The sequence below is a fragment of the Amblyomma maculatum genome, chromosome 1, assembly GCF_055883805.1.
Source record: "Amblyomma maculatum isolate TAMU_Amacu chromosome 1, ASM5588380v1, whole genome shotgun sequence".
In the NCBI taxonomy this organism is placed as follows: Eukaryota; Metazoa; Arthropoda; class Arachnida; order Ixodida; family Ixodidae; genus Amblyomma; species Amblyomma maculatum.
The window spans coordinates 72,823,758-72,840,716 of record NC_139344.1 but is presented as its reverse complement, the minus strand read 5'-3'; the positions used below and the strand labels follow the sequence as shown (position 1 = coordinate 72,840,716).

The window sequence follows — 16,959 nt, the reverse complement described above, 5'->3', positions numbered from 1 at the left end:
TGTGGTTCACATGGTACAAATATTCAAAAAAGTGTGGTTTATGCTTGTTATAATGACGTGGGAGACACAGGATAACGCCGCGTAAACTATTCTCAGAACTGAAATAAGCAATAACTGAATTTCGTTGAAGTGAATGGCGCTTGCATAGTGTTCAGTGGAGCTTTGGTGGGGGAATATAATACAGTTCGTACAACTGAATACTTCCGTTTCAATGGCGTTCGTTGCAGTGGTGTTCTACTGTAGTATGGTGACGTCATGGTGAGTGACAGGCCACACTAGCTCAGGCGTGGAAGCAAGCTCGAGCATTCTGGTGCAGCTTTGGAGCAACGAAATGAGAATTTTGGGGCATTTGAACTATGCTTTGGAGCAAGCTTCGACGGTCAAGGGCCTTTGATAATCACAGTTTTTTCTTTCTGAAATACAAAATCTCAAATCTGATTACGTCATTGTCGTTCCATCTTCGCATCATCTCTAAACAGCCAAAGCATGTAAAGGTATATAATATAACACAGGCTGGCCTTAGTAACAACTAGAAACAGACGTTGCAGCAAACGGAACGCTTCCTGGCCGCACTTCATAACTGAAAGCCTAATATAACCTAAAGGGCTTGCCTATTTTGAAGTGACAGATTAAAATGTCGAGTCTTTCCCTTCGATGCGCTCAATCAACGCTGCTAATTTAGGGTTCAGATTAATGGGCATGACGTTTACGATGTCTAACATGTGCACATCCTTTTTGATTCTATGCCTGTGCTGATAAATTCCGAAATTCAGTAGTGCTTTCAGGAAAGATAGATGGCAAGGAAGGGTAGCCTTTTCATTCTCCAGCTTATTTCACTGCCTCCTGCCAGCAGTTCATTATTCTTCGCCTAAGGAATGCTCGCACTCATTTTTAGCATCTTGGCATAGGCCCTGCATGGCCTTTCAACACTCTTAAGAAGCTTCCTAATGATTGGCACCTCTAGCATGCCAATCAATACCGCTTCAAGTAAGATTTTGTCTGCCGTATGCCTGACAAACTTGTTGACAAAGAGACTCAATTGTGAAATCTCGTTTTCACAGCAGAACAATTAGACTAACACATCCCAACAAAAATAGTGCAGGGACAGAACAAGGACAAGCAAGTACAAACACCCAAACTGCCACCTTATTAGAATAACTCAAGCAGTTTTTGCAGTCGGACAAGTTTCCTAACAGATCACAGTACTTTGCGCTATCTGCTTCACTTCCTGCTGTCGCTTCTCTCTCCACCAGTGATAAAGGCTGGGAAAAAGTGCTATGTCACATGCCCAGTGCATTTTTTTCTTCATTCAATTCGCTTCAATCGCCTGTGGCTCATCCTAAGTTTACTGGCGAGACAAATATTTATTGTGCTTCATGCTTTCCTCCCTTACAAAAATTTTATTTGTATTAAGCCCAGTGAAAGTTGCATTATATTTTTGCCCCTGTGCTGTGACACTGTTCCAGTGTTCTGATAAATTTGATGACAGAACATTGAGGCAGCCAGTTTGGAGCAGTCTTGGAGCAATATTGCATTTTGGAGCAGGATGGAGCAAGGAAAGCAGTTTGGAGCAGAATGGAGCAAACGGAGCAGCAATTCCACACCTGGTAGCTGTGAAAGTCGTTTGCTCATGTTGCTGCATGAGTCCCCCTAGAGCATGCACCAATACTCTAGTGCACACTGTTCTGATTTATCATTGCCGCATCTTTCTGCCGTTGGCCACTGCACTCTGTGCCCAATACTGCATACAACATTGACAAGGAGGAGTAAGGCAGCAAACAACTTATGTGCAGGAGGGAGAAAATCTACACTCGGGAAAAAGGGTGTGGCAATCGGAAGTCGGTACCCAAAACACCAGTCAATGACGTTTCCATGGGTAAGCGTGGTCCCCAAGCTGCTTTCTTTTTTTCCTGTTGTCTTGCTATGTACAAGTTAAAGGGAGAGGAAGAAAGTTTTTTATAATCACCAATATCTGCGATGTTAATGAAGCCAGCTCAAAAATTTCTTACAGCACAGTGACAACCGATGGCCTAGTGGTTAGAGCGCCCGTCTCAGCTGCGGGAGGTGGTTAGTTCGAAACCCATCGCCGGACACCCACCGGTAAAAATGGGTACAAGCGTCCCCCAGCCTGGCGCTCGGCTTTTCTAGGGGTGTGCGTTTGGGAGAAACTCCGTAAACCCCGCTGCGCGCACCTCCTCCGCAGTGGGCCCAAACCCAGTTTTGAACCTCGCAGCCTGCAAAGGTGGTTCAGTTTGTCTTGCAAAGGTACTTCCTTTGAGCCTCAGCTGCAGCAGTCCTAAAAAAAAAAAAGGGCCACATAATGGGCTTTTGCCGCGCAAGGTGGACTTATTGTTGTCCGATGGCGGAACGAATCACTGCCACATCGGCGCAACTATTTGGGCCGTGACCCCTTTTCCCAAGCATTTCACCCTAGAAGAGTCGAGCACCAGGCCGGGGGAAAGCTTGTACCCACTGAAAAATCGGTGGGTAACCGACGGCACCAGGGATCGAACCCGGTTCGATCCCTGGTCACAGGTTCCTGGTTCGATCACAGGTCTGGTTTCCAGCCATGCTGGAAACCCGACCTGTGAACCTGACCTTTGCAGGTCATTAGTTTGTTCGAAACTTTAAGCCCTCGAAGGAGCACAGCAGGGTTAGTAGAGCCTCTTCCAAACGCACACCCCTGAGAGAGCCGGGCGACAGGCCAGGGGAGGCGTACCCATTTTACCGGTGGGTGTCCGGCAGCGGGTTTCGAACGAACCTAACACCCCCCCCCCCCTGCTTTACTTAACCTCACTAAATGGCGTTTCCACAGACCAACGAGTTATCCGTCTTTCCAGCCTAGGGGGAATCGCAGCGTCTTTAAAAGGAGCCGAGGAACTCTCACGTGTCTCAACTTGTCCCTTTTTGCCTTGGTAAAAGACAATCCCTCAGAAATATGGCCCAATTCAACAATAACGAACGAAAACTGCAAAAAAATTAACAGTGTGATTAGTTCCAAAGTAAAGTGAACAAAGGAAGCTATGAACAGAAATAGGTGTTTGAGGAACTGAAGGGTTCCACAAAACTAAGTTCGTGATCCCCTGGTGCAGACAAATAAGCTCCTACGTACCTTCTGCACTTTTTCTAACTGTGCTGCTGTGCTGGCATGCTGCTCTTTTTCAGCAAGCAGCTGCTTGTGACACTCTGCAGCCTGCTCTTCCAGGCCCTTGATGTGTCCAAGCAATTTCTCCTCCTGTTCCTTCGCAAGCCTCGCCTGAGACTCCATCTGGGCCAGTTTAGCTTCCTTTTCTTCATTATGCTGCCGCAGCTCCTGTGTGCACATACAGCAGTAGAAATGCCATCATAACAAGGCATAACGCATTCTTAATGGTTAATTTGTACTGGTGACAGCTTTCTCATAAAGGGATAAAACTTTTTTTTTTTTAATACTCGAACAGCAGTTTCAAATAAACAAGAAATATATTTTAAAGAGCTAGAAGGCTAGAAACTTGAGGCCCAGCCCAAGTAGTACTTTTCGATGCTGCATATGTGACGTAAGTGATGAAGCCATTCGCAGCCAGAGACTCATGCTAGCGCTGCCCCACTGCGCCAAAATAACTGGCCATGGAGCAGCGCATTTGTGTGCCCAACGCAAACCCACCATTCTACCTCGTCTTTCAACAGTGAGATAATGGCTTCAACTGTAGACTCGGTATAACTGGCTTGCCATTAGCCAATGAATCACCACCATGAGACCCAACCAGAATTCTGGGAAAGCATAGCATGTCATGCTTTAAGATGACTGCAAATGATATTGTAGAGATGCCAAGCTGATTATTTACAAAGCTGCCAAGCAAACACATTGATGGGACAGCAGCAATATGGGCTAGTTGGTTTACCATTTCAAGAATTTTCCCGCTGTGTACGTGGTTCCTGCTTTCTTGTGTACCTGTGTATAGCATAGCACGAAAATTCTTGACATTGATGGGCTGCTTTAAACATTAAGGTAAAGAGAGCACTGCAAGCTACACCAGAGCAGAAAGGTGCAGAAACACAACCTCATCTCATAGATGTAAAGAAAAAATAACACCGTTGATAAGCAAGCATAGGACACATGACAAGTTAAAGGAATTATTGTCATGACGTTCCTGGTTAAGAAACCGATTATAACAGTAACCTGCAGGTACTTTCAAGCTCATTGTGACCTACACTGAGAGATCAATCAGTGTTCGCACAATGGCGCCAATAGTGATGTGTTTCCAAATTATCAGGGGAGAATGTGGCTGTTACTGCTACTGTGCGCCACCACTTTTGCTAGCTCTCACCCTCGTTGTTTCCTTCAGTTATACTAGTTCCAAAAATGATAATGGCAGCTGTGGCCGATGGCCCAAACTTCACGCTCAGTAAATCCTGCTTCCTGAAGTACACAATATATGGTCAGCTGCTTCCTTGCTGAATCACTTCATTTATTAGGGAATACAGAACTGGTGTGACGCATGCTTACTATATGCATTTTTGTTTTTCAACCTCTAGTTCGGATTCAATACACACACAAGAAATAAACGGGGTTGAAGACAAATAAGCAGCAGGACAGTGCGTGGCTGCAGAAAGAGCCCCACCTCCCCCGATAGCTGGGAAGAACAATTATATACTGCCGACAAATGCAGCAGCCCACGGCGCGTTGCTGTCTAGGTTGTGAGCCTGACTGGCACTATCATCCCGTTTTACATAATCATGTGCATGCCCACGCATGCAGCTTGTGGGAGACAGTGTAAGTTGCAGTCTGCACACTTTGTATGCCACTGCGGTTGTTTCGAAGGCAAATGCTTTGGTTTTTTTTTTCAATTTTTGTCACAACCTAGAAATTATGCATCACATGACACAATGCAGAAGAAAAAAAACTCGCAACAGAAGCATCAGGCTTCAAGCCAGCCTGCACAACTGCTCTATGTGCAGTGCAGCGTGCACACTGGGGTCAGGAACAGCGTGGTTTAGTCTTCTCACCTTCACGGTCCAATGTTTGTGCAGTTGAGGCCTATCCAAGGGCTCGCAACCCAGCGAACCGATAAGCGAGGGCTAAGCGCGCTGCAATGTCGCTGCGAATGCAGAGCTTCAAGCGGTGTTCCACTACTGATGCTTCGTGTATAACTTGGAAGAGCAGCCTTGCCAGTGTTGTAGCTCAGGTTACTGTTCTCCTGTCTATTTTGCAATGCAAGCAGTCTGGTTGCGTTCTGCCTTACCGTTAATTGACTTCAGACATCACTCCTCCAGTAAGGAGGCATTCATCTTGCAATTCTTTATAAGAGCATTTACTAAACTTCTTTCTCCACATGGCCATTGAGTCAAACTGTTATATACTATTATGCCTTTTTTTTTTTTCACTGACAGCCCTGTTATCAAACGGAACAGTGAACAAGGTATTACCTGCATGATATCCTACTGTCTTGTTTAATGCCTGGTAGGTTTTAAAAGTATGACAAATTATGCTGATTAACAGAACTTGTTGCAATATTTTTGCAAAGGACTTCATTAGTTTAGCATGGCCAAAATCGAAACATACTCAAAAAATATTCAATTTGATTCACACTCAATTCTTAATGTTCGAGTTCACAGCCCACCAAGTGATTTTGCTATTCATGCAGCTCTACTTCAAATGTCCTTCAATGTTTCCAAAAAGTTAAAAATGACATGTTTACTAACCCTGTTGGTTATAATACAGTCGAACCCGGATATATCGAACTTGAAGGGGATCAAGAAATAGCTCAATATATCGATAATTCGATATACAGAAATCGGCTTGTGACGGCACTTACGACGCAAAAAAACAATACCGTATTTTTCTCATAATCAACCCACTCCCATTATGAACCCACCCTCCACTTTTGCACCCAAGAATTTTAAGAAAAAAAAAAAAGCGTTAAGGCCAGCTCGCTCACAAGCAAGCGATTGAGTGATCTCAGTGACGAGCGGCAACGACAGAGCAAAAAATTTCCAACATTTTTGGAAATTTCCAAAATTTCCAAAAACTGCCGTTTCTTAACGTCCGCAGGCGCCATAGCCACGTCAGCCGCTGCGCGCAGAGGGTTCGCAACACACGCTGGAGAAAGCGTCCGACGTTCTGTTTGAGAAACGAGTTGAGCTGGCTTGGCACATGCGTAGCACGTGCTACTGCGAAAGAAGGCCGGGAAAGAGAGAGAGAGACAGCTCGGCAAAACAATGGGCACACCCTTGCGCTTCCCTCTATCGCCCTTTTCCCCTCTCGTTCCCACCGGTTCTCTCTGGTTCATTCACACACATGGCTTGCAAATGTCACGTGCTGGTGCGCGGGAAACGATAACCTCAGATGCGCGCGCCTTTGGGGAATGGGCACAGTGCCGAACTGCCCCCTCTCATTCCTTCCGCATGTGGCTTGAAACGTCGGGTGGCAAACGGCCGAGGGTGATGCGATAGTCTTTGGGGAAGGCACACTTTCCAGTGCATGGTGCGGAGTTCGATATATCGAACGACCGGTGAAACTGAGTTCAATATATGTTCCTATCGATATATGTTTCGATAAAGTAGTTCCTATACTTTTACATGCGATTTTCAAGGGGATATTCCGTGAGTTTGATATAACCAAAATTCGATATATCCGGGTTCGATATATCCGGTTTTGACTGTATTACACGCAATGCACACCGTAATCAAAATTTTCCTTTGCTTTTTTTTTTTTTACTCAGAAAGGCAAAAGTTGCTACAACTGGCTGTTCTAACTGGCAGCACTGATAATAATGGCTAGTTTACCTCAGTACCACCCATGTGACAACCTCGCAGACTGCGCCACATGCACCAGAATTTTGATATTACAGTGATAGTATTGCAAATATCACGTCTGTCCACAATGAAAAGACAAAAAGGAAGAGAGTGCAATGAGAATGTCTGGAATGTACAGAAAATGAAGAGTATCGGCACTTTTTTTGCTTCTCTTTTCTCTGCTCCAAAATGTAATGAACCAACCAGCATACTTTCACAATGGTGTACATTCATGATGACAAGGCCTGCACTGTAGACAACAGATCAAAGGAGAGCAGCATCAAATGCATGCCAACGTGATGCCGCACTGTAGCACACGTCTTACACCAATGGGTGCACCACCAGGCACCCACCAGTGAGAATGCATCACTTACCTACAAGCCTCCACCTTCCCACCCTCAAGAAGTCCATGACAAAATCAAATACAAAGATGCAATCGGAAGGCAATCAATACAAATAAAAGAAAAATGTACAACCACGACCGCTAAGACAGATTTGCTGCACCACATTATACGATCACCTGCGCATTTTTACGCAGCAGCATTTACGAAGTTAAACTGGGCAGTAAAAACTTGGTACTAAAAGTTTTTCCTCTATGAACCTCACCGGGACAGTAAACTACACAGCTATGCAGCTTTCTTTAAGAACAGCTCGTATCTCACAAATGAAAAAGTCAGTGTACAACAGTCACTTACCTTTATTTCTAGACCAAGATAGTCAGTGATTTCTTTCAGTTTTTCTTTTTCTGCACTGGCATCAGAAAGCTCCCGGTTGGATACAGCAAGATTGTGATCCATAGTCGCCAGCTTGCCTTCTAATTCCTTACAATTACACCTTGTGGCTTCATACTGGTCCTGAAGCTTGTCATATTCATTCTGAAGACTCTGCATGTGTTAGCACCAGAGTTATGAGCACAGAGCTCAGGCGCAACAGCAAACATGTTCAACTTATTTAGATTGTTTTTCTGCTACAGTAATACCAGTGGTGACAGGCATCAGGAAGCAGGCTGATAACTAATGAGATGGTCAACTAACTTGACTTTTTTTGTGGTATGGAATGTAGTTTAACATCCCAAAGCAACTCTGGCTATGACACGTCATAGTGTAGGGGTTTAGATTAGTTTCGACATCCTGGGGTTCTTTAACGTACACTGAAACACACAGTACACATGAAATTCAGCCATAGTGGCCGGGTTCAAGCCTGCGTCCTCGGCATTAGTGATCACTTTTTAACTACCTATCTTAAACTATAATTCAACAAAAGTCTAAATCTCTGGCTCTTTTAACAGCCCAAATACACCAGCCGATGTACGGCTTAGCTTTATTTGCTGCCTAGGTCCACATTTGCCAACTTCATTTATCCTGGCATCACTTCACTCTTACCTGCACCAAAACAAGAGATCCAGGCAAAAAAAAGAGGCATGGAAGCCCTATTTCTGGCCTGAGCACCAGCCTATGCTTACAACTCCAAAACCCAATCTCAGTCCAAGCTTGCGGTACTGCAAAACTGCCAAGCAAAAATGCCAAAACCTTCAGCATGCAGCCTCATGCTCCCGCATACAATCACTGCCTTCTACTGCTGTGAAAAAAAATACAGGCTGAAGTGCTGAGATGACTCACCTGAAAGTTTTGTACAGACTGCATGGATGCCTGGGCATTTTTTTCTACTTCTTGCTTCAGACTGGACAGTTCCTCTTCCATGGAGTTCAACTAAAAGCATATGAGAATAATAAGGTTTAATAAATCCGCATAGCCTCACAAGTTAGCAGTCTTACCTGTCCTGTCTTGTCTGCTACTTCTTTCTTTAGTTTCAATGTCAAAGCTTTAAATTTTTTGAGCAGCTCATCTTTCTCCATCAGAAGGTTTTGCAATTCAGAAATCTCCTTGGCATTGTCTTTACCTTCTTCAAGTTCATTTGGAGACTTTTCCACGGTTGCTTTATTCACATCAGTAGACATAGAGTCTAGCAGTTTTTCAAAACTTTTCATGAGGGCCATTTCAGCGACCAAATCTTCGCAAATGGCTTTTGCGACAATGCCGGAAAGAGTGACTGGTGGATCTACTTCACTCGGACATACAGACTCCAGTTTTGTTGACAATGTAGAATACAAGCACCTGGCTTCCGACAGCACATCTGAATCCCCATGTCCATCAGACGGAAAATGTGAACGCTGCTGTCTAGAAGCAAATACGACAAGCTGGGATAGCAGTCGGAGCATCGTTCTGTGGGCACTGTACCATTCACACAGCGCTTCTTCACCCTGCACATTACTTTCATTCCTAAACTCAGGCTGAAAGGCAGTGCGCAACCCAGCACACTCGCTCTCATAAAAGACAAGCTGGTCTCTCAGATGCGACAATTCTACCCTCAAATTTTCCAGTTCAGCGTCTTTCCTCGCAGCATCAGATCTGACATCTTGCAAATCTTTGCTTTTTTCATTCAGCAACGCTTCTAGCTTTTCAAATTGCTCCAGCTGGTCATCCAGTCTGCCATGAATTTGGCTAAGCAGTTGAGCTTTCACCTCCACTTCGGATTCAAGTGAGCTGACTCTCTGAGAGTGGCTTTCTGCCACAAGCTTTTTTTCCTCAGTCAGTGCCTTCAGGTTACTGCTGAGCTCCTCGACAGCTATTCGAGAAGAGTCCAGTGCAGCTGTCAAAGATGAATGTTCCTCAGACAAATGCTTGTTTTCCTCTCGCAACTTTTCCACCTCAATCTGCAGTGCAGCATACTGTTCACCAGCAGAGTCACGTCCCATTTCTTCATGTGTCTCCATTTCTTCTGTGCCAACACCCCGACTCTCCACCTGTGCCTTTATTACCTCGGCAAGTTTTGTACAATAAGCTTGATGTGTCACATGCCCTTTCTGACAATAAGCATGTTTCAAAGCTACTTCCAGCCTCCTGGTTTGTGCCACAAGCTCTTCATATTTTTCTCGCAATGTGTGCAGTTCTTCCATGAATGCAGCTGTGGCACCAGAGAGGCTGTCTGCTTCCCACAATCTTAGTGAAAGTGCCGTGTGTTCACACTTTAGCCTCCCGTGGCTTTCACTCGCATTACCAAGCTTTTCCAACAAAATCTCAAAATATTCATTCACTTCCCTTCTGTTCTGATCAACGTCATTTTTGAGATAGGAAACTGTAGCCTCTAGTTGTCTCTTTAGGCCTCTAATCCTCTCTTCCAGCAGCAAGAGCTCTGGGGGAGCGGCAGCCAGCTCCCCATTCATAGAGTCTTCCCAGCTGCCCTGATGCATCCTTTCCTCTTCTACAGCCTCCTCTTCCTCTTCAAGCTGAAGCCTGACTCCTGCCTTGATGCTTGCAAGGACCTGTGCTGGCATATTTCTAAGTTTATTTTTCCCAAACTCTAAGCGTTCACCAGCGTTCCCTGTATACACTGGCTCATAATTGTCATAATCGAATTCATCGTCGCTCTCCTCTTTGGATGCCTGCTCAGCTCGTAACAGGGCATCCACATGAACATCAATCAAGTTTGGGTCTGCTGTCTTCAGAATATCACGGGTGACTCTCATCAAAATCTGCAAAATGGCAGACACCTGGGGATGAAGGGCATCCTGGACACGATATTCCATGAAGGCTTCTTGGCACACCCAGGCATCTAAGCCTATTGCCTTCAATCGTGCTCGTAATATCTCAACTTCACGCTGCGACTGTTGATCCCTGCATTCAGCAGACTCCCGCTCGTGTTCAAGCTTCAGAATATGAATTCTGTCATTTTCAAGGTCAGCCTCGAGACAGCCCGTGCGAGCATTTAGCTCTTCACACTCTTGCCTGAGGATGTTTCCTTCGTCCTCCAGGAAGTGTTGAAGGTCTTTGACCTCGCGTAACTCATCCATAATAAACTCTTTTTGGTTCTTTGAGTCACTAAGCTCTCTCTCCAACAATAAAACCTTTCCAGCAGATGTCTGAAGCTCTTCAATGAGAACCTCATCAACTTCTCTTATCTCTGCAAGCTTTTCTGTCAAGAATGCAGTCTCTGCTTGAGCTGTCTTGGCATCCATTTCCGATTCCTCATCAGCCACAGTCAAGACAGTTTTTTCCAGCTCCACAGCTTCCAGATGCTCTCCCAGCGCTGCTGGAGTTTGAGTAAGATTTTCATTTGCTTCTACACAAAATTCACCTGTGTGCTGCCCTTCATGGGCAGCTGCTAAAGCAGCTTTCAGGTTTTCAATAAGCTTTTCAGACTCTATCTGTTGGCAGCGGGAAACTTGCAGCTCATGTTCCACATTCTTTTGCCACACCAGTTTGTTTTCCAACTCTTTTATAATTCCCTCGAACCTCAAAGATTCCTTACGAGACACATCTGTGGTTGTCTCCAGTTCAGCAGCAAGCATCTGCTTTTCAGCTTCTACCTCTCCTATCTTTTCTTGCAAGTTGTTGACTCTTTCCTGCAGCTGAGTGTTCTCACTGACTGCCTCTGCAAGCAGCTTCTCTAGGCTGCTATTGTCATCAAGAATCTTTGCAAACTCCTTCTCCTTGGCCTCGAGCTCTTCTTTGGTCTGGTACAGTTCGGACACCTGCCTCTCTAAGCCATGTTTTTCTTCCTGCAGTAGGTTGCATTCATTCATTTTTTCATCCCGTTGATTCTCAAGAGAAGATCGCTCTTCCAACAGTACTGCAATCTTCTGCCGAAGGCTAGCTGCCTCTTCGCTGGCACTCTCTGCTTGCTGTGCAAGAGCCTCCCGAGCTGCACTACATGCATCCCGTTCCTGTTGCAGCGCACTGCACTGAGACAGCAACTCTTCAATCTTCTGCTTCAAGTGGCCCTGTGAGATCTCCGAACGCTTCTCTTGCTCGAGTGAGCCTAGCTGCTGTTGCAAGGTGGCCCTCTCGGTCTGAAGCTCCTCCACTAGACAAGCAGCCGCCTGCAGGAAGGGAAACCAACAAAAGCTCTGATTGTCCCCACCCACACGTCTCTGCAATTGAACTGCATTGCACACTTCTCTGCACTTAAGCTGCAGAGCAGCAATTAATCACTATTACGTTACTTTTCTTCAAACTTTACTGCCATTACATAAATTCACTCCAACCCCAACAAAACTAAAGCGGTTTGCTTAAAATTTTTTATCCATTAGTTTTCAACATGAGTTGTCATTCAGTTGTATCTGATTTTTCAAGGCTTCCTTGTGAAGACATCAGCCGCTGCCTGTTTCAATGTATGTGCAAGAAGGTAGAGTAGGGTCATGATGTACAAGTGCCTTGCGCACTCGATGGTAGTTGCACAATGCTCCAATGCCAGTTTCCACCCTCAATGAAGCACCATCCTTCGTTGGTGCTTTGAAACAGCAATGCAGGTACAGACGCTAAAAATATGAAAAAAATTGTCTGAGGGTGTTCTTTTGGGAACATCACGCGGAGCTTTTGGTGTGTAACCCCAGCGAGGCCTCAATTTTTCGGCCAAAAGCTGACAGAGTTCCTTTCGCAATTCTTCACTAACACGCATTTAAATTTAAATAAAAAAATTGCAACAGATGCCAGCTCGCGTTTCTTCAAGAAAGACCGTGGAGAGCGTACCAAATCAAGAAGCCGCATGCATCGTCGCATGGCTAAACAACTTCACACGGTCAACTCATCAGACACTACACCCCTGCAGCCATTTTTGCAAATTGACTACCGGCACCTGAAACATTGCTCCTTAAAGAAGGTAATCAATTCAACGCAAAATTACACAGAAAGGTAAACAATTACAAGCAATCAATTGCGTACAACTCTGATATGCATAAATAAGCAGGCACACAGAAGCGACCCGCCTTGTGAAGTACAGCGCAAGGGAGCAAAGTAGCAGGCCACATGTGCTTATGCGCTTGTTTCACAGTAATTCGCTCTGGTCATTCTGAATTTTCGTCACAACTTAAAAGTTATGCATCTTGGACTAGAGTGAACAATAAACATACAACAAAAACATACGTTGGACTCCCAATGGCAGTGCTACAGCATGGCACTATAATGGCTGTTAAGACTCAATTCTAGCCTCCTCAAAAGGGCTGCAAAACAAATTCTGCATGTTATTTATATGGGCGTAAAATTACACGCACAGAAAAATGATCTTTTTTTGCCAATGATGACAAAAGAAAATAAACAAGAGCTACATTTCAGAACACAGATTGAGATTGGCAACAGCTACACGTGAGCCATTGCCTCCGAGATAGGGCACGGAGGCAGGGTTAAGCCCCGTGTTGTGGCAGCTTGTTTCAAAGGCCATGTACAGTCGTGAGCAAAAGTGGTATACAACACTCAGCCAGTGACAGAGCTCGGGAAAACTGCGTAAAAATGCCACTTAGCGACAGCGCAAGAGACAGCGACAGTGGTGCATGGATGTGGATAAAATGGGGCACTGTCACTATCGTTATGATCACAGACAGCTGTTACTAGATGAAGTTCGCATGCAGTTTTCGCGAGCTCCGCCACCGGCTGAGTGTTGTATACCACTTTTGCTCATGACTGTACAAGCACTATGAGCCCAGCCACACCGATCGGCCACACAGCAGTTCTGAGCCCTGTGTCCTACGCATACTGATCACTGCAGAATGGTACAAACAATTGGTGTGGGTCCCACTTTTCATGCAGTCATCGAATAAAAATGCTACCGAAGGAGCTATTCAAACCTTGACCAAGATATCTGAAAAGTACAAAACCCAGTCAAATTGTTTTGAATAATTCTGAACATACATGATTTCATTTATTCGAATAACCAAATAGGAAGGTATTCAATGGCTATTCAAAATTCATGAACATTTGCACACACCCTTGTAAACAAAATGTCCAGCAAATCTTTTCAACTAAGTTAGCTTAATACAGTGAAGCAAGAAACAAAAAATATCTGCAGGCCTTTTGAGCTGCAGCACAATACACACCTTGTTTTCATCCTCCAGGCGCCGCAACTCTTTCTGAAGGCATTCTGTTCCCTGGGTATATGCGGCCATCTTGGATTCCGTGCACTCCAGCTTCTCCAAGCATTCCTCATATTTACGACGCCATGTTACTACGTCCTCGGTGGATGCCACCAGATGCGCCTCTAAAATCTGCACGTGCCAGCACACCATCGAAACGTCACACCAATACTACACAATAAACACAACACAAAACGTACGGTCTACGCATATTCAGAGCTCTTGCCACAAAGAAGTAACCTGATTAGACAGTTGAGTTTGCAGAGCGCAATAACTTCAGAATCATGGATACCTTCTTCAGCAAACGGAAGAACCGGAAGTGGACATGGAAAAGCCCTAACAGGGAGACTAAAAATGAAATTGACTTCATACTGTGTTTTAACACCGCCATTATGCAGGATGTAGAGGTAATCGGGAAAGTATGATGCAGTGACTACAATATGGTAAGGTCTCGAATTAGTCTTGATCAGAAGAGGGAACGTAAAAGATTAGTAAGAAAAAAGTCCAACGAATTAGTAGCGAGGTGGAGGGCTGAAGAGTTCAGGATTTCGTTACAGAATAAATATTTGACTCTGACCAAGGATGACGACATTAGCCCAAAGCAATGAACAATAATTTCAGACATATCATTACTGAGTGCGCTCGGACGGTGATGATGGCAGTGAAGCGCAGCTGCTGCCTGCTCTTCCGCTCATACTGCAACACAGCTGGGGCAACGCTGTTAAGATTTCCTGTAACGACTGTAACTAACCTTGCTCCACTGAGTACTCCAAACAATGAAAGTTCCATTTTTTTTTTTTTTTTTTTTTGCGTATACTCATGATGGGGAACAAGGACGTCTAAGGCAGTTTGATACAGTAAACTAATACAGCAATGGACAAGGAAAAAATTTTGACTTAATCAAACGTTTGGATAATTGAATGGGCCTGAAAAACTTGCAAAAGTTGTTTGCATCACAGTAACTTTGGTTGGTTTACGGACTTTAACATCCCAAAGCGACTCTGGCTAGTGTCGGGCGCCATAGTAATTTCAACCACCTGGGGTTCTTTACCGTGCATTTACATTGCACAGGACATGGGCGCCTTGCTTTTCGCCTCCATTGAAAAGCGGCCACAGAGGCTCCGATTCAATCCCGCATCCTACGAAAGGAAGAGCTCGATCATCTCAGCCAATTATCATACTTCCAACGCATGCTTTACACTTTGTCTCATCAAAAAGGCTATTTAGTGCATCCAAGCAAGCCACTCTTCTTTGGAAGGAGTCAGCATCTTCATACTGAGACGGATACGGCCTATGTATGTTTGGAGCAATATCAATTGACGGGCCCACTAGGCCTACTTGTGTCGTAGGTTCGCCGACTGTTTCGCGACGCCGAAATTTGCTCATCTTCCCCATCTTGCAGCACTGGCACCCTTTTCCTCATATTCACAATCGATTTCTTTTTATTTTCTGCCATACCGCTGCCTTGAAGCAAACTTTCACCGCAGCATCAGCATCGCAGAAGCCTGTCCAAGGCTGACAGCACTTGACGAAATGGTATCGCAGTACGGCTGCGAAATGTGAAGCAGACGATGGGGGATGGGCTCAGTCAATCATGTGCGCCTATTGTGTCACATGCACTGATAGTGAATAGGAACAGGCATTGGAACCTTTTTTCTTTGATGTTTCATTACTGAACCAGTCATCAGAACGGGACATTGGCAAGCACAATTTGAACGTGAAAAAACAATGCCTTCTCAAATGATACCACGATGGCCTTGAGCGCAGCCGCAGTGCCGGAGCTGTACTTTTTTGAAAACTTGCTGCTTTAGCATAAACACTGGCTTAAAAGTAGCCACAAGGCATGTTATAAATTGATATTACGGCTAAAATATTGACAGTAGAGATGGGAAACTTGGTAGAATCGAGAATGAAAGTCGTAAATTCAAATAAATACCGTTCTCTAAAAATTCATTTTGTTACGGGGTTGTTAGGGGCCGAGCCCGAAGACGTCTATGCCCGGGTCACCAACGTGCCGAGAAGGGCGCGGGATGAGGCGCCCAGAAAGGAGACTGTACACATTGCTAGCGGGAGACAAACTGGCCCTCCTCGCTGTACGCGGGGAGAGCGTTTATTCACACTTTCCCTTCCCGCTTCTTCCCCCACGCAGACTGGTTCGGCTGCCGTAGAGAAGACGCTCTGGCGGGGACACATGGGAGGGATCGTCACACTCCTCCCTCTCTTATGAAGACTGCAGCACAGCACAAGCACACGTCTTGTCTTCTAAAGTCCGTAGTACTCCGCAGGCTTCCGAACCCGCGAAGATCATCGAAGCTGGTGTTCCGAGGGGATGCCACTTGACCTTTGAAAGCGCACCGACGCTTTTGTCGGCGGATCGGTACTCAAGCAGGGATACGGGGAAGACGGGGGCGGCGGCTTGTTGACCGCTGTTGCGGCTGATGCCGATAAATGATCCTTGTCGTCGTAGGTAATGGCAGGCGTCGTTTGCGGTCGCACATGGTACGCGTGTCTATTCCACAGCGTTCTGTCTTCAAGCTCTACCTGAATAGACGAAGAACTTGTGGGACAATTGACGGTACCGGAAAACCAAGATGGGCCTGGTCGGAAGTTCCGAACAAAGACTCGCTCTCCTGCTGGAGGCAAAGTGCTTCTGCATGCGTTTCTGTCGGAGCGCACCTTTTGCTCTAACTTCTTGAATTCCATGCTGCTCTCATGTCGGGATGCACTCGTTGAATGGGAGTTTGCAGCTGCCTGCCCATAAGAAGCTCTGCAGGAGGGGATCCTGTAAACGCGTGTGGCGTGGTTCTGTATGAAAGTAGGATCCTGTCAATGTTTGTATTGGAAGTCTCCAGGAGCCGCTTTTTTCAATTTCCCCTTAATTGTTTGTACAACACGTTCTGCTGCGCCGTTGGACACTGGATGGTATGGTGGGATCAGGATACGTCGAATGCCGTTCTTGCTTAAGAAGTCAGCGCAATTCTAGCTGGTGAATGCGGTGCCGTTGTCAGAGACAATGATGTCTGGAAGTACACGAGTTGCAAATGTGTTTCTCAGGCATCAGATCGTGGCGTCCGCTGAAGGCGTACGAACCGGAACCACCTCTACCCATTTAGAGTAGGCATCGACTAAGACGAAGAAGTCATCATCAGCCTGATTATACCCACTGCAGGGCGAAGGCCTCTCCCATATTTCTCCACTTAACCCGGTTCTGTGCTAGCTGCATCACTTGACCCCTGCGAACTTCTTAATCTCATTCGCCCACCTAACTTTCTGCCGCCCCC

The 16,959-nt window shown here is 45.5% G+C and overlaps 1 protein-coding gene across 2 annotated transcripts in view; it reads right to left on the bottom strand.

Annotated features, from left to right (window-relative positions):
* Window positions 1–16,959, bottom strand: part of LOC146202788 (uncharacterized) — a 100,998-nt gene that overhangs the window by 72,448 nt on the left and 11,591 nt on the right. For both annotated transcript variants that reach the window (XM_084588335.1, XM_084588336.1), the window contains 5 exons: window positions 13,643–13,810; window positions 8,549–11,653; window positions 8,394–8,483; window positions 7,470–7,658; window positions 3,113–3,313 (listed from right to left, as the gene is read on the bottom strand). In XM_084588335.1, coding sequence (XP_084444461.1) covers window positions 3,113–3,313; window positions 7,470–7,658; window positions 8,394–8,483; window positions 8,549–11,653; window positions 13,643–13,810 — 3,753 coding nt within the window. The remainder of the gene's footprint in view (window positions 1–3,112; window positions 3,314–7,469; window positions 7,659–8,393; window positions 8,484–8,548; window positions 11,654–13,642; window positions 13,811–16,959) is intronic.